The sequence below is a fragment of the Phocoena phocoena genome, chromosome 18 (assembly GCF_963924675.1).
Source record: "Phocoena phocoena chromosome 18, mPhoPho1.1, whole genome shotgun sequence".
In the NCBI taxonomy this organism is placed as follows: Eukaryota; Metazoa; Chordata; class Mammalia; order Artiodactyla; family Phocoenidae; genus Phocoena; species Phocoena phocoena.
Genome location: NC_089236.1, coordinates 8,605,351 through 8,623,709, shown reverse-complemented (window position 1 = coordinate 8,623,709; position 18,359 = coordinate 8,605,351). Strand labels below are relative to the sequence as shown.

Here is an 18,359-nt window from a genome sequence, read left to right as displayed (position 1 = left end):
ATGAATCTATGGTCTAAGTCATAGATTCTAAATATATTTTTAAAAATCAAAGAACAGAAATTTATTTTTAGCATGCTGAAATACCTGAAAATAAAACAATACTCCAGAGAAAGACTCTTATAAAAAATGTTATTTTGGTAATATCCAATAGGATAAATAAATTACTTAGTATTGCTAACATCAAGAAATAAACCAATGGAAAATCAGACAGTTTAGATCATGTTCATCTGATATGACTTTTATGGAAATTAACATATATATATAATAAAAATTTTACTACTAAGATTACAGAAAACGAAAGCTTTAGACATGAAATGTTATCTACTATCTTTATAAAAGAAAGAAAAATATTAAAGAGAAACTTGCCTCTTTAAAAAGCATGTTCATTTTAGATTGATTGAAAGTAGATGTCTTCTAAAATACTGTTCTTATTCATTTAGAACCATAACAGGTTGGAATTTACAACTAATTTACATTTATTCCCTTCACCCTGTAGCTCAAGATAGCTATTTAAAACGCAATATTTAATTAAAAGGGACAATCAACAGCCTAAATCAGTCCTTTCAAAAATAAACTTGATGACATAAATCACAGCAAGATCCTTTTGGACCCACCTCCTAGAGAAATGGAAATAAAAACAAAAATAAACAAGTGGGACCTAATGAAACTTCAAAGCTTTTGCACAGCAAAGGAAACCATAAACAAGACGAAAAGACAGCCCTCAGAATGGGAGAAAATATTTGCAAATGAAGCAACTGACAAAGGATTAATCTCCAAAATTTACAAGCAGCTCATGCAGCTCAGTATAAAAAAACCCAGTCCCAAAATGGGCAGAAGACCTAAATAGACATTTCTCCAAAGAAGATATAGAGATTGCCAACAAACACATGAAAGGATGCTCAACATCACTAATCATTAGAGAAATGCAAATCAAAACTACAGATGAGGTATCACCTCACACCAGTCAGAATGGCCATCATCAAAAAATCTACAAACAATAAATGCTGGGGAGGGTGTGGAGAAAAGGGAACCCTCTTGCACTGTTGGTGGGAATGTAAATTGGTACAGCCACTGTGGAGAACAGTATGGAGGTTCCTTAAAAAACTGAAAATAGAACTACCATATGACCCAGAGAAAACCATAATTCAAACAGAGTCATGTACCACAGTGTTCATTGCAGCTCTACTTACAATAGCAGGACATGGAAGCAACCTAAGTGTCCATCGACAGATGAATGGATAAAGAAGATGTGGCACATATATACAACGGAATATTACTCGGCCATAAAAAGAAATGAAATTGAGTTATTTGTAGTAGGTGGATGGACATAAGAGTCTGTCATACAGAGTGAAGTAAGTCAGAAAGAGGAAAACAAATACCATATGCTAACACATATATATGGAATCTAAAAAAAAAAAAAAGGTTCTGAAGAACCTAGGGGCAAGACAGGAATAAAGACACAGATGTAGAGAATGGACTTGAGGACACGGGGAGGGGGAAGGGTAAGCTGGGACGAAGTGAGAGAGTGGCATGGACATATATACACTACCAAACGTAAAACAGGTAGCTAGTGGGAAGCAGCCACATAGCACAGGGAGATCAGCTCGGTGCTTTGTGACCACCTAGAGGGGTGGGATAGGGAGGGTGAGAGGGAGACACAAGAGAGAGGAGATATGGGGATATATGTATATGTATAGCTGATTCACTTTGTTATAAAGCAGAAACTAACACACCATTGTAAAGCAATTATACTCCAATAAAGATGTTAAAAAAATAAAATAAAATAAACCTGAGCTGCCTTCTCTGGATTTCTAATACAGGATAAGCTCTTTCTTGGGAATAGCTTTTGCAATATGGGGAGGTTCATTAACCCTTTCGTCTTAGTTATGAAAAAACTTCTTTCAATAAATTATAGAACTGAAATACCCCACTGAATGACTGATTTACATAGCTAGGGCACCGGTTTTAAAAGTGCAATCCATGGAATCCCAGGAGACACATTTTCCTTTCTTTTTTTCTTTTCCCAAGGTCTGGGCAAGAGAAATTTAACATTTTTAGGTTGCTTCCCGAGTTGTTTGGTCTCAAAATGGCTGAAGTGCTTACAATTCATACCTTTCACAGACATTTCTAGAAATTCCTTTAAGGTATCTTTACCATTTTCAAATCCTGCTCTAACACTTCATTATAAATTTCCAGGCAATTAAAAAAAATTTCCAGTCTATAACTACAAACCATTCTCCTGGTAGAATAAAAAATCAACGTAGCTGTGAACTTAGAGGGAATAGGCTATCTGCTGGGGAAAGAGAGGCCATTTTGTATTTCCTTAGAATTTACTCTGTTCAAAGATTTGCAAAAACAGTCAGCTCTCAATTATTCATACGATGAAGAGTAACCTTAATTGCACTTGCCAGTGCCCAGTACCTTCCACTTAAAGAATTCATACCTGCTTCCACACACAGTTGCTATGGCTTTGAAGCAGCCGGATGCGAGTTGGTAGGAACCAGTGTAGCATCGGTCAATTGCCCAATTGAAAAGATTTATTTGGTCAGGATTTAGTTCCAATAGCAAGACAACAACTTCGCAGCCAAGTTGATGAACCTGAACACATGGAGGAAAGCAATCATTCACACTCAATGAAAGATTATTCAAGGGAAAGACACAAAATCAAGCTTAGCAAATATAAATTGTGTAAAAGGAAAGCGAACACTAAACATTTATCTTGATTAGTTTTTATTCCAGGAATTCCTCTTTAAGAGGATGCAATGTTGCAACTGAAAAGTATAAACTAAATTTGACTCAGTGTAAATCTGTCATATAGGCTCCACTCATTCTCGATTTTTAACTCTGAAAAGGTGATAAAGACTTCATTGGCAATGTTTCTTTTTTGTATTTAAAATATTTTTGAAAAATACATGTATTTGGTTAAAAAAGTTTAAATATATAAAAGGATAGCCTTCATGAATGCAAAGTCTTTTAAGGAAAATGATCAGAGGGAATATGTTTATGAGGCTTGATTACTAAATATATGGTGTACAGCTTAGCTGGCAATCTTTTAAAAAGAAATACAATATCAATAAGCTCTTTTTGATCAGAGACTTTCATATGAAAAGATTATCATACTAGATAGAATTAATAGGATCATTAACTGATGATTCTTGAAGCTACTGTTAAATACTGGATGGTCACATTTGTCCAGGACAAGCCTGGTGTCTGGAGGCTATATTCCCCTCAGAAAGTAACATTCTCCTGCCTCTTCCTGAAGTTGTCCATTCTCCTGCCAGTAGCAACAAGGTGGAGAAGGAAAGATTATGCCTTGTTTGTTCTTATATTATAGGGTATGGGCCCAGATGGGAGCTATATTCTTTTCCTTTCTTTTTCTTTTTTGCTTTTTTTTAAACTAAAAATCTTTATTGTGTACCAAAATTACCATTTTTTAAAATTAATTTTTATTGAAGTATAGTTGGGGAGCTATATTCTAATTGGATGGTCAAATATCATCAACCTAGTTCCCCGTGGGCTTAAGTACTTAGAAGCAGATAAAAGCTGGTGATACTATTGCAAAGGACTTAAAAATAACATCTCATTAAAAACTTAGTTCAACTTGAAAGAAAATCAGCAAGTTTTTATTGTGCTTTAGAAACTTTATAAAATGTAGATAGTATATAATTCACAAGTAAATGGTGAGTTATGTTAACTAAACACACTAGTGTGAATACCAGAAGAAACCAGATCACCAGCACCACTGAAGCCTGCTTTGTGTATTCTCTTCATCACTAGCCTCTCTTCCTCAAAAGTAACCACTATCTGGATTCCTACCACCATTGGTCAGTTTGAGCTGCTTTGAACTCTGTGTAAATAGAATTATAGAGTATATAATTTTGTGTCTTTCTTTCACTCAACTTATGTTTAAAAGCCATCAACATTTATTCGTTTTCATTGTTGTATAGTATTCTAATTTATGATTGCTCCACAATTTATTCATTCTACTACTGATGAACATCTGGGTTGTTTCCAGCTTTTGACTTCATAATACTGCTTTGAATATTTCTATACATGTCTTACATTGCACATACTGGATAACCTCTTTTGTAAATTGCTTGTTTAAGTCTCTTGCTCATTTTTCTATGTGTCTTTACCTTATTTTTTTGTAGAGGTCCTTTATATATTCTAGATAAGAACTCTGTTGGCTTTATGTTGCAAATATCTTTTTTTACTCTACAGCTAGCCTGTTTACACTCTTAATTGTGTCTTTTGGCAAGCAGAAGTTATTAATTAGTCTCCCCTTATGGTTAGTAATTTTTGCATCCTATTTAATAAATCTTTCCCTAACCCCAGGGATTAAAATAGCCTTCTGTTTTATTTTCTAGAAACTTCAGTTTTTCAGCTTTCACATTTAGATCTACAAACTATTTTTTTTTCAATTTTTATTTTATATTGGAGTATAGTTGATTAACAATGTTGTGTTAGTTTCAGGTGTACAGCAGGGTGATTCAGTTATACATAATCATGTATCTATTCTTTTTCAAATTCTTTTCCCATGTAGGTTATTACAGAGCATTGAGCAGAGTTCCCTGTGCTGTACCGTAGGTCCTTGTTGGTTATCTATTTTAAATATAGCAGTATGTACACGTCAATCCCAAACTCCCAATCTATCCCTCCCACCCCCCATAACCATAAATTCGTTCTCTAAGTCTGTGAGTCTGTTTCTGTATAAACTATTTCTTCTTTTTCACTCATGATATCTTATTTTTTCTCTTCTAAAACATTGGCTAGGATCTTTAGTATAATGTTGATAGAAGTAATGAAAATGGGCTTCCTTGGTCATTCTAGTCTCAGAGAACACTTTCAATATTCACAATTTAGTGTGATGTTTACTACTGGGGTTTTTTTGTTTTTAAAGACACCCTTTATCAAACTAAGGAAGTTCTTTTTTATTCTTAGTTTCATTAGTTTCTCTTATGAATGAATGTAGAATTTTATTAATGCTTTTTCTGCATCCATTGAAATGATCAGATGATATTTCCTTCTTGCAACTTTAATATAATTAATATACAAATGAATTGAACGACATTTGAATATTAAACCAATCTTGTAGTTCTTGAATAATCCCAACTTGATCATGATGAATCATCTTTTTAATATATCACTGAATTCAATTTTCTAATATTTTGTTTAAAGTTTCTGTATCTATGTTCATGAATGATTTGCCTTTTAACTGTCTTTCTTGTTAAATTCTTGTCAGGTTTTAGTATGAAGGTTATGTGGGTCTCATAAAACATGTTGAGATATGTTTCCTCTTCATCTGTCTTCTCTTTGAGGATTTGCATTAAATCAATGCAATCTGTTCCTTAAATGTTGAATTAATCCATAAAGCCATCTGGTCCTAAAGTTTTCTTTGTGGGAAGACCTTCAATTATAGATTAATTTTCTTTTTTACTTATATGACTTTTGATTTTCTTTTCTTCTTGTGCTGTGTTTTTCTAGGAATTTGTCTATTTTATCTAAATTTTGAAGTTTATTGGCACAAAGATGTTCATATGTTCTCTTATTTTTAATATCTGTAGCATCTGTAGTGATGTCCCATTACATTTCTGAGGTTGGTGACATATACCTTATCTCTCTTAATCAGACTTGCCATGGATATACTAATTTTATTAGTCTTTTAACAAATTCAACTTTTGGTTTAAATGATCATTTCCAGTAATTTTTTCTCTTTAATTAGTTTCTGCTCTTATCTCTATTATTTCTTCAATGTATTTTGAGTTTGATATGCTATTCTTTTTCTAGCTTCTTGAAATGGATGCATAGGTCATCAGCCTTTTTTCTTTCCAATATATGCATTTAAGGCCATATTCTAAGCAAGGTTTTATTTAAAACCCACAAGTTTAGTGTGTAGTGGTTTCATTATTCTTCAGTTAAAAATATTTTTCACTTTATATTTTTATTTATTCTTTGACTCATTGGTTATCTGGAAGAGCATTTCTTAATTATCTTTTTTATTACTGATTACTGGTTTAATGCCATTGTGATCAGAGAACAGAGCCTGTATCTTTCAATCATCTGAACTTTGTGGAGATTTGCCTTATAGCCTAGTTTATAGTCAATTTTGGTACATGTTACTGTGTTTTTTATCCTGATGCATCATAGTGTAATGTGAACAACACATAAGCCTACAGTTCTGTGGCTGATGTGTGAAGAGACTGTGCTGTGAACAATGCTTAGACAGGTCAGTAACCCAACTGAGGCAGGATAACCAAGACATTTAAAAACAATGTATTTTTGGCTAGTACTTACTCGTAAATCTTGACAAGCCAGAATGTTGTCAAGCCATTTATACAGGTAGCCATCTGGGGAAAGGCCCACATTGTCAAACACTGGGCCACAGCACAACACTGCTGACATTGCCTGATGACAAAACAGAACACAACCTGGGATGACTGACTAGTACACAACTGACTTTAAAACACATACTACTAGATGAGGGTCTTTTTTTAAAAAATATGTATTTATTTATTTATTTTTATTTTTGGCTGCGTTGGGTCCTTGCTGCTGCGTGCAGGGCCTCTCTAGCCGTGGCAAGCGGGGGCCACCCTTCACTGCGGTGCACTGGCCTCACACTGCAGTGGCCTCTCCTGCTAAGGAGCATGAGCTCCAGGCACGTGGGCCTCAGCAGTTGTGGCACGTGGACTCGGTAGTTGTGGCTTGCAGGCTCTAGAGCACAGGCTCAGCAGCTGTGGCACAGGGGCCCAGCTGCTCCGCAGCATGTGGGATCTTCCCGGACCAGGGCTTGAACCCCTGTCCCCTGCATCGGCAGAAGGACTCTCAACCACTGCGCCACCAGGGAAGTCCCGATAAGGGTCTTTTAAAGCAGTTATTTCCACAAGATTTTAAAGTATTCCTTAGTAGATTCAATAAAAAATACCAGATTCCCAATTTTGTCTCTTTTTATAAGAGTTAAAACCCATAAATTGAACTTTGTAGACATGTAATTTTATAATAAATCTTTATAATGAAAGGCTGAGATATTCAAAACAAAATGACCATTTCACAGAACTTAATAAACTTACCATCAGCGACTTCAAGTGAATGAATTCTGCTTATGATAAATATAGCTTTTCAAATTTTGTTTTGATGACAAATATTTAACTAATATACTGAACCAACAAACTTGACAAATACTTGACTGATGCACTATGAAACCATAAATCACTAGATTACATCTTCCTTTAAACCATGAAACTAAAGCAAACTATGTAGAAATAAATAACTGTGATTCTTAATCAAAGATAAAGAAAATGAAGAATATGAACTTTAGTTCCTTTGAGGTGGGGAGAAAGCAAGAGAAGGGAAGATCTTGATTCACTTTGTAATCCGTAGGTCCAAATGATTATCAGGGCCATGGCTTATATTAGCTCCATAAAGTCAAAAGTCAACGTGACAGTTAGCAACTCCTGGTATATATGACTGAGACAATATACAGTTAGTTTTCTAAAGGAAATTAAGCTGTAAGGAATAATGGTTCTGAAAATGTTGAACAGTCCTAGTAGTGTAGAAACTTATTTCTGGGAGTCCTTAGGATAGGAGGAGACTAAAAAGGGAATATATATATTTTAAGTTGGAAATTAACTTGCAAGGCAGTTACTTAAAGGGTAAATAAGCAAAAACTATGGTTTTCATATAGTAGAAACCTTAGATAAAAGTGGGATCTTGGAAAAGTTTCGCATTTTGAAATTGTGAACACAATCGGAATATTTACATGTTTATACATAGTTATCTATTTTGTTTATGTATGGATATTTTAGAATTTATAGAGTAAGCTTATGTATTTATATACGTGTATATATTTGTGGTTTTTTGCACGTGTGCTTATATTTTATCATGTCATATTATAGTATTTATTTTCATCTTATTTAAGGCATGGTTGTTTAAGGAAAGAGACCATCAATCTGACAAAAGTCATTCATGAGGCAAAGGTGACCTACCTTTAATGCACAATACTGGTATCTTGTAATCTGATGATTTCTATCACTATAACGATCCAGAGGAGTGAACATAATGCTGAAGGGTCCTGCCCACTGGCTAAATAAGATGAAAAGATGGTGCCTCAGGCTTTGCTGGGGGAAGAGAAATCTTCGGTGGTGAACTAGAGAGAAAACAGAGCTAAGAGTCTACTAGACTGAAAAATACAGTGAAGACAGTTTACATTGCTATTATGCATATGATTCTTAAGTTTGGGGGAAAGGAGTAATTTCGTTTTCTAACTCAAGTTTTCTTTACATAATGAAATATGTATTTAAAAAGTCAAGCTTAAATTTTCTTTCCTCTCCTCATGTTTCAGTCAACAGCACCTTGTCTCAGAGCAGAAAGCAGAGATAGAAGATGGACTCACAGACACTGTTTTCTAAGCATTATCTAGAGAAACTGCAACACCTTCCACACGGCTGCTGATTACATATGAAACGTTCTCTTGACGGCTGCTGCGCCTTTAGGAAGAACTGTGAAATACAACGGATAGACTGTCTATCTCAAACAAACATTCTTTAACTGAAGAAGGCAAATCTTTTTTTTTTTTTTTTTTGCGGTACGCGGGCCTCTCACTGCTGTGGCCTCTCCCGTTGCAGAGCACAGGCTCCGGACGCGCAGGCTCAGTGGCCATGGCTCACGGGCCCAGCCGCTCCGTGGCACGTGGGATCTTCCCGGACCGGGGCATGAACCCGTGTCCCCAGCATCGGCAGGCGGACTCTCAACCACTGCGCCACCAGGGAAGCCCAAGAAGGCAAATCTTAATTTAGGGTCATCAAAAATGAGGAGGATTGGTAAGAATGTTTTACAACATCATAATGTTAAATCATAATGAAAAAGTAGAAACAGATGAGCTGAAGCTTTTTGTAATTATGTCAAAACATTTTAATTCCAGCAATTAATTTTTATACCAAACTGACCAGCTATTTTTATTCTCTATGCTTCTATTAGATGAAAATGTTTCAGACCCATTTGTTCTATGAAAAAAATCCCAATAATATAATTTCTTAAGCTATATAGAATTCTATATATAATGTGTTGACTGGATAGAGTCAAGAGCAGGAACATTGCTGAGATTATATGTTCACAGATTAGCACAGTGAGAATGAAAAAATAGAGCCTTTGTGAACTGAACTTTCCCTCTGAATTACTTCCTTTCTATGGAAATCATACAGGTTCATTTGCAGGTGGGAACCAAAACAAAGAACAGAAATAATGACGAGCACAAAGCCAAAGTTAATTTCTATCGTTGCCCTTCCAACTCTGTGCTGCATGCCCACGATCTGTTCCAAGGATTTCCAAACAAATAAACGATCCCATCCCAGACCTGCAAACAGGTCAGTAGGTTTAAAGCGGAGAGCACAGTAATGAGGAACACAAATGAGATTTCAAGCACAAAAGGTAATTTGCAGTGAGGCATCACTGTACCTGGAACGCGCTGAATCAAGTTGGCAACCATGGCACTAAAATGTGCCCGGATATCTTTAAGAATTTCCACTTCTTTATCATTTTCAGCTTCCAGGAGCATGCGGGTCAGGTCCACGTACTCTAAGAACAAAGCTCCAAGGGCTAAAGTATCCCGTTCTAAGGCTCCATTGGTGCTGGAATAAGAGGAAATTGAACTTGTAGGTGATTAGTCTTGATGTCAAAGCAGTGCATGCGTCATGGAAAATAAGATTCACTGTTAGAACTCGCACACTAAATTTGTCCTTGACGTATATGCAGGGTAAACAGAATATGAAAAAAACAAGGTTTTTTGGACTTTTCTAAGTAAAAGTTAAAGGTAATATATTTTTTTTAAAAAAAAAAGAACGAGAAAAAGAGAGGCAAAGACATTAGTTTGGTGAGGAGAGATCAACTCAGTAGAATTTCCACCTTACCTGTCACTTATTACACCAGCATCAGCCAGAAGTTCAAAAATTCGAAGTAGCTGTAGCCTTAACAAGTCTCGCCGTTCTCGGCGTTTTTTGTTCTGTGCAGAAAGAGGTAATACCACTTATAAACATGGGCACAATAAAGGAAGATGTCATCTAGTCATTTTCAATTTTCTAAACACAAAGGACAGAAAGTATTTTTCTTTCTTCCTAATCCTTAGAGAAAATGCTTGCTATCACAGGTTATAAGAGAAACAGATCACAAGTGGGCCAATAAATATCTGTAAGTTGGAAATGTTGAGAGTCAACAAGTCTCATTTCCTAGAGGCCTCCAGCAGCTGCTGAAAAACTAAAGCATCAGGAAGAAGTGGCAAAGGACAGTGGACACTAACAGTCCCACCAGTTCTGGTCACAGAGGTAACACTGTTCTTACTTAAATTGCCAAACTTCTGCTACTTCTTGTATCTTATCTACTACATGGGAAGCCTCTTTTTTAGTCTTATCCTATTTTATTTAATTTTTTATCCTGCTACATTCTAAGTTTATCCTTTTCAGAGTTCACTTCAGGGAAGATAATGTTGAGGAAAGTGCTTTATATACCAGATGAAACAAATAATTTTCTTGGCTATTCAACCCCTTATAAAAAAAAGCAAACTAACTACAACCCCAAATTCAATCTTAACTCAAACCTCTTACAAAAGAATATAATATCTTAACATACATATGACTATTTAGGTTGCTTTACTTTCATAAGTTTAGGACCTAAAATCTTTTAAAATCAGAACCAGATTATACTAAATACTCAAATATCAAAAATTAATGAAAATAACAAAAGTTAAAATAGTAAGATTCATTGTTAAAAGCATGTTGGTGAATAGTTGAAAGGTACATTTCTACCTCAACATATCTTTTCTGTCTGAGAAATACACACATTTTATCCAATTTGATATAAATAAAACACTCAAAAATAAAAAAAAAAACACAACATGTTGGTATGTTTGTATTCTTTAGGGGAAACTATCGGGTATGGTTTAAATTCACACTACTGTCCAAATAAACCAAGGCATTAATTATTATTTTAATAGATCTTTATTGGAGTATAATTGCTTCACAACACTGTTAGTTTCTGTTGTACAACAAAGTGAATCAGCCACATGCATACACATGTCCCCATGTCCCCTCCCTCCTGAGCCTCCCTCCCATCCTCCCTATCCCACCCCTCTAGGTCATCGCAAAGCACCGAGCCGATCTCCCTGTGCTATGCAGCTGCTTCCCACTAGCTATCTATTTTACATTCGGTAGTGTATATATGTCGATGCTACTCTCACTTCGCCCCAGCTTCGCCCTCCCACCCCATGTCCTCAAATCCATTTTCTATGTCTACCTCTTTATTCCTGCCAAGGCATTAATTATATAAATTCAAAATCTTACCTCTGGTCTTCGTTCCAGAGCCTCTTTCATTAATGGATGAAGTTCTTCCACCAATTCTCTATGAATGAAAAAGGTGAGCATTTAGACTTCATTATTGTTGACACCAAATTTGTCACAAAATCTAGCCATTCAATCCCAAATCATCTGCATTTTAAACTTTGCTTCTGACATCAAAATCTCCTCTGGCCCTTCCATTTCTGTATCATGTGGTGAAATGGAAATTGCCATTGACTCGTACTTTGTATTATCAGTCTTAATTCCAGTGCTACGTATATAATTTGGGCTCAATACATATTTGTTGACTTGATTTTGATTTAACGTTCTGGAGAGTCTATGGCAAAAATCCCTACCTGAACAACTAAAACCAACAATATTTTGTAAGTGCTTACTAAATTGAAAGTACTTTCCCACAGGCTGAGGGACTGAAGAGAAATAAAATTGATTGCCTAAACAGAAGAAATTTTCAGTCTAATCAGAGCAAAAGAAACAGGTGTAATAACTATGGCACTACCTTTGGGATCTGTGCTCAGAGGACTGTTGATTTTAAAATAACGTCTTTTTGGAATTTCAGAGATAAATTCCTTTATTTGAGCTACATGATAAATGCAAATTATGGCAACTACTTTAATAGTGAGGTTCTCATCAAAACCTTTTCTCTTGTGTAGTAAAACTAAAAAATTTTATCAGGTTAATACGTCTGATATTACATGTATATATACTTCATCTGTCCCCATTTTCTCCAATTCTCAGCTTTATAGCTGATAATCTAACCAGCTGTCATCTTTAGGAACTGACTTCTGAATTGCTTTGTCAAAACAGACAAAATTAGGAGATCTAGCCTGTGGCTAGGTATTTCGTCTATAGTCTGCTCCATGTCTGAAAATCTTGTATTTTCTGGTAGAATATTTTGTGCTATGAGACATCACCCTCCAGGGAAATCCAAGGACACGAAGGCAAAAACTCTATGGCATTCTGTACTGAAGAACAGAAATCCTGTATTCCATTCCAGACTTCTCCAACACAGATGCTAGAATTTCCTCAAAAAATGGAAATAACGCTAATGGTCTCCTTCGTCTAATAGCAATCATTTATCAAATATTTACGTGCATTTTTACATTTAATCCTCTTGATACATCTATAAGATAGATTCTATAATTACACCATTTTTTTTTAAATTAGAGAGATACACTTTATTTTTATTTATTATGACAATTTTACAGGTGAAGGAACTGAGTCCCAGGGACAGTGTTGTCCACACCCACGTGGCCAGTAAACTGTGTAATCTTACTTGCTCCTAGGAGCACTCAGACGGTAAGATATGCAAAAGAGCCTTAGGTTCTTTGGGAAAGACATCAGGTAATTCCAGGAATTGTTTTTATTGTCTTCTTGTAGTATTTCTGTATGATGCTTTGTCTTAACTAATTAATCAGTGAAAACACTGGTTAACTGGCACTCAAGTAGTCAGAACTCACAATTGCTTTTTTTAAGGATAAAATTTGACTCTATACTGTAACAGATCTTTTTCAGTTGCTTCTAAAACATCTTGCTAATCTTTATTTTTCAGATAGGGTTTCTCACAGATGCTTGGAGCTTTCCCTTCTCTGTGTATAGGAAAAACTAAGATTTTCTTTGTTTTTATGGGTTTTCGTTGCTAGATAAAATCATCAGAGGCAGCCTGAAATAAAAGTTTATGATGACTCTTTGAAAAGGCTTTGACACTGCCTCAGATGGAATGGTTATTTGATTAAAGGTGTGAAATGAGTAAGGAATCCAGAAAGTGAGACATAATGGTTCTCTTAGGGCAGATACAGCATCTTATAGAAAGACCAGCAAGCGTGACACATAACAGACACCCCTGAAAGTGTTCTGTCAATGTTTAACCTTTGACAGTCTGTTGTATAAGTGGCTGATGAGCAGACACTCATGATTTTGACGTTATAGCCTCTGAACAGTCTGGCTAACTGGGGATTGACACGGAATTATCTTCATTTACGGTTATCTAAAACAAAGCTTGCAAGTGAGAGAAAATCTGAGATGTAAAATCAAAGTTGCAACGTCTAAAAGTGAAATTCGAGGCAGCTGCAGGGAATGCTTGTCACGCGCATGTCAACCAACGAGGACATAAAGGGAATTGTGCAAAGCCTGCAGACCTCCAGACACATGCCAAACACGAACTCAAACTTGAGTTAGAAGCAGGAACTACGATAGCAGCAGTATACAGGAGTTTAGAACAACTCATTAAGACTACCGTACCTGAAAACAAGGGAATTTGTCCTTCCAAATCCTAAAACTAAGGACTCTGTGATCTCAATGCCCTCTAGTCTCATCAAAGGCACCAACTGCTTTAACAGAACTCCCACCGATGGGGTGCCTATGGCCTGAAACAAGTTGTTAAAAGTGAAAAAGAGGTAACATGATAACTGATGCTTCTTTTAATCAAACGATGATTCCATCATAACAGTTTTAAAGTACTGAACCACATCCCAAGGCACTGCCATCATTTCAGGAAAAAAAAAAAAACACATAAAATTTAAAACAGCACAATGAATGCATTTTTTACCTGGGACACAAATTCTAAAGAACATTCGTATTATAAGAGTCTTTTTTTTTTTTTTAAATACTTAAATCCACAAAACCATCTTTAACAAGATAAGTTAATCAAGACATGGTTTAAAGGTGAACACTCGTGAGGAGTGAGAGAAATGTGGTATGTAGGACATGAACCAAACCTAAGGGCGCTAATAAATATAAGTCACTCTACGACCTTAGGCAAGTTTCTTAACTTCCCTTTATTTTCAGTTCCCCACTTGTCAGGGAGGAATAATAAATTATCCACACAAACGCTCAATGGAATTTAGAAATGTGTAGGATGAAAATCTGATCCCATATATTCCAGATGGCAGGCACAGTGCAATTCACACTGTGAAATCTAGACAAACAAGCTAAAAAAAAACCTTACAGAATAATTCTTCTGAAGCATGTCATGTCACCTTGTTATCGTAGCTCACGGTACCATCAGGTGTAGTCGCCATTATTTCTGGAGTGGAAGCTCGTAAGTGTCCCGGGCTCATAATACTGGGTTTTGCGACTCCAAAACAAAGAATAAGGTAATTTCTCCACAACGTAACATAGCTGTCTCCGCTGCCGGCAGTGCTGGTTTTCTTGGCATTAATTGGGCTGCTAGAAATACGAAGTCAAAAACAAGAGTGAAACTAAGTTCCGGATTTTAGGTGTCACTTATTAAATAAAGATCCTGGGAAGCGCTCCAACTGAGTTGAACAACTGTCTGTCAAGGACTGTCTGTCTGGACAGGGAATGTCTCTATTGGATGGAAAGCTAAATAGAACTTTTCACCGGTAAGGGGCTGAGATTCTATACTCAGACAATCATAATGATTATTAAGGGAGGAAAAAAAATTAGCTCTAGACAAGAACTTTTAACCTGTATTTACTCAACGTGAAGACTTCTGTAGTAAGATGGTCAGAAACTAGAGAATTATATCCCGATCTCATATATAAAACAAAAATGTAAGAGGGCAAATGGTGAAACAAACGAAACAGAGGGAAGCGTAGGGGTCCCTTACTTCGGGTCCACCAGAGGCATCACAGACTGCAGCCGCGTGAAGGCGTAGGGCCAGGCGTAGCTGAGGGCAGTGGGGCAGTGCTTGGGCAAGTTCTCCTGCCGGAGAAAGCTGAAGAGGCAGAGGACCCAGGGGTCTTTGACAGACTGAGCGAAAATCCAGACGTGGGAAGGGCTCTTCACATCGTAATGGCTGTTGACCAGGACGGCGTTCCACTCCACCAGCCACTGAAGGTCCACGCTGTGGGTCAGGGGTAAGGTCGCCTGCAGGTGCAAGAAGCAGGCGATGAATCGGTGCTGAACGGCCAGCTCCACGTCCTCGACCTGCCTCAGCCCAATGCCCCTTCCTCCACGATGCTTTTCCCGTCCACCTCTGCAATGGGTCCAGCTTGGAACCTGAAGCACCCCTCCCACACCTCCCACGCCGGACCTGGGTTTGCGGTCACGGCCATTCCTATGGGAGACCGCAGGCAGCGGAAGTGCAGAGTTTAAGGGCAGGGGTCAATGTCGCACAGCCCCATACACTAGTACCCAGGAGCTGCCCACTAAATACTTGTCAAACAATTATACAACACGAGCTAATTTGAACTTGAACATGGATTTGCCAACTTAAAATTCTGAAAAGTTATTAATCTCTGAGATTCCTAAGTGTGTTATTATCCCCGTAATCAGTATTTTCTTTTTTAAGCCATGATCTTGTTTACCTTTACTTGGACCGATATACATTCTCTCCCTGGCTTAGGGAGATGGCTAAGTGCAATCTCTTTTATGAAGGGTATTTTACTAATGATTTTTGAGGTAAGATACCTACTTATTCTTGTCCTATGATATCAAGCCAAAATAATACATTCTAAAACCTTTGGAAAGATATCTATATCCATATTTAATCTATATTATATAGAGACATATATTTATATATTGATACCACATAATGTCTTATATTTCATTCTCTTTTAAGTCCAGAGTATCAAAGCTGAGGGGAGACCAAGTTTCAAGTAATCTAGCTGTCGTACGTGGAGGGAAAATCGCTGTTACGTTTGTCAGGCATTTAAAGTGACCCATTTTATCTGCTGGGTCTCTGAGTTCCCATGCGCCAGAGTGCTGCACCTGGGGCCTCCATGGTTAACGGGCTGAAGAGGCGCAGCTTCAGCTTCAGAGCCAGAGACTTAAGGCTCCAACACTGGCTCTGCCCAAAGGCCCTGACATAGGAACATTTCTGAACACCCCAGAGTCTCTGTCTGATTAATTTTTGACTTGGAAATTATAATGCTGATCACACTTAATCTTTAAGTGGATGACATGAGATAAGGGATGTCAAAACCTGGCACAAAGCAGGCGCTACTTCCCCCCACGCCTCTTCTCCCCCTTCAGTGCATCTTCCTACGTGCAGTACTGCTGATCTGGTTACCCAGGCTCAAGATTCAGCCTCTGATAAACACAGAACAAAATCACAGGAACAGAACATAATCTGCAGGGAAACAAGATATGTATATAAAACAATTACGCCTGACTCTTTCATTCAGTGGCAAAACAATCTGAATTTCTAAAAGAAGAGGTAGAGGTATTCACTATCACTGCTAAGGTCTGCACTGCTTGGCTAATAGTTTTAGTAATTATCATTAATATTCCAACCATAAGCAAGAACAGGGTTGCTAAAAATAGGGATCTGTGTTCACTCTTGGTTAGAAAAGGTCATTAAAAAGCTCACAGGTGCCTTTAGGTTTTATATTTATTTATAGCTCTTTGCCAAATATGTTTATATTCATTTATAGTTATTTGATCAGAATATACAAGGCGCATTGGCAATGTGGATTCTGCAGATGTGCCCTGCCTCTCTTCAGCTACTTAGCTAAAATCAATCCAAGTCCCATAACTGTGCTTTACTAATTAAAAAAAAAAAATCAGGTAATTAAAATCGGTTTCAATTTTCCTTCTACTTCATCAGAAATTGAAAGCTGCCAATATGCTCTTTAAAACAAAGAATGTATTTGTGTAGCAGATAAACCTCTACGAGATTCAGAGTCCAGAGAGGGTCAAGTCCAGGCCCTGAGACTCTGTGTGACGACAGCCCTGCCCCTTAATGTTTTTGAGTTTCAATACCTATGAGGGTCAAAATAGATACTAAATGTGAAAGCACCTTGTAAACTGTAAAACAACACATAAATATAGGTTATATAGCATTAAGTGTAATAAATAAAGCAAATTAATTTTCTGAAAGAACCTTGAGCAATTCTTGAAATTGCAATTTGCAAAACTTTATCTATCTTCCTCAGACTCAAATTTTGATTTAAATTTATCTGAAGGTCTCCTGAGCTAGTATTTGAAAGGCTAGTCTTGTTTCCCTAAGGACTTTTGTTTATTAACCTGACATAAAATCCCAGAATTCTTCCCTATCATTTTTCTTTGTGTCTCTTTTCCAGCCAGGCCCAGAGCTTATACTTAAGAACTATCAACAATCAGGATCAAATGTGTACTTACTGAATCCGAAGCTGCTACGTGAATAAAACTTTCGAGAATGGAAGAACTTAGCTGATCCATGACATCAATCATAGGCCTGTCATCGTCCTGTACATAAAGGAGACGATTACTCTCCACAGGAAAACGAATCCTTCCACCCTCTCCACCGCCTTTGTCCAGCATGTGAAGCATAACAGCTTGCAAGGTAGTGATAAGGGTTTTCTCACAGAAAAGTGAGTGCCACGGTGGTGAAAGGTAGTGGGTAAAACTCCCTAGGATTCTGAGTTTAGTCTTACAAGTTTCAGCGGAAGATAATTAGAGCTCCAATTTGACGTTGTACTGAAAAGACACGTACCTGAATTTCAAAAACTCATGCACATACAGTTATTTAGACTGGAATCTAAATCTCAGCATCACACATTATTCACTAAAGTGTTCACGTTGTCATTAATTTTAGAAAATGGAAAAGCCATGAAAATGCTACTTACTCAAGTCACTGATCTGCTAAAATAACTGGTAAATTGTTGACTGTGATTGCATTTCAGTCCCAAAGAAACTGCACAGGAGACTGACCACACACTCTCTGTAGTATCTATGTTGTGCACAGCTATTTGGTAAAAGAAGCAAATTGGAAAAAAGCACAGGAGAGAGTATCTTACAGGAAATTCTCCTACATGATAGTGCGTATATACATGAACATGTGTGTTTGCCATCCTTTATCATAGAAAGGCTCAGAAATATGAAATTATTTACTTAGCAGCCTTATAGGAAAGCTTCGGAATGTCCTTATTCATGTACGAATGAGAATGGTTTCAAAAAGGTTGTGGCTGAAAAAGAACCAAACAACAAAAAACCAAGCTTGTAGATACAGAGACCGGATTGGTTGGTTCCCAGAGGCGGGGGGGAGGGGTGGCAAAATGGGTAAAGGAATCAAAAGGTATAAACTTCCAGGTATAAAATAAATACGTCATGCAGATGTAATGCACAGCATGGCGA

General features: G+C 36.9%; 1 protein-coding gene across 2 annotated transcripts in view; it reads right to left on the bottom strand.

Moving 5' to 3' along the window:
- Positions 1-18,359, bottom strand: part of FRY (FRY microtubule binding protein) — a 251,865-nt gene that overhangs the window by 89,792 nt on the left and 143,714 nt on the right. For both annotated transcript variants that reach the window (XM_065896299.1, XM_065896300.1), the window contains exons 20-29: positions 17,385-17,471; positions 14,911-15,170; positions 14,318-14,507; positions 13,581-13,705; positions 11,328-11,385; positions 9,903-9,994; positions 9,451-9,623; positions 7,983-8,143; positions 6,295-6,405; positions 2,444-2,598 (exon numbers count right to left, since the gene is read on the bottom strand). In XM_065896299.1, the coding sequence (XP_065752371.1) occupies positions 2,444-2,598; positions 6,295-6,405; positions 7,983-8,143; positions 9,451-9,623; positions 9,903-9,994; positions 11,328-11,385; positions 13,581-13,705; positions 14,318-14,507; positions 14,911-15,170; positions 17,385-17,471 (1,412 nt within the window). The remainder of the gene's footprint in view (positions 1-2,443; positions 2,599-6,294; positions 6,406-7,982; positions 8,144-9,450; positions 9,624-9,902; positions 9,995-11,327; positions 11,386-13,580; positions 13,706-14,317; positions 14,508-14,910; positions 15,171-17,384; positions 17,472-18,359) is intronic.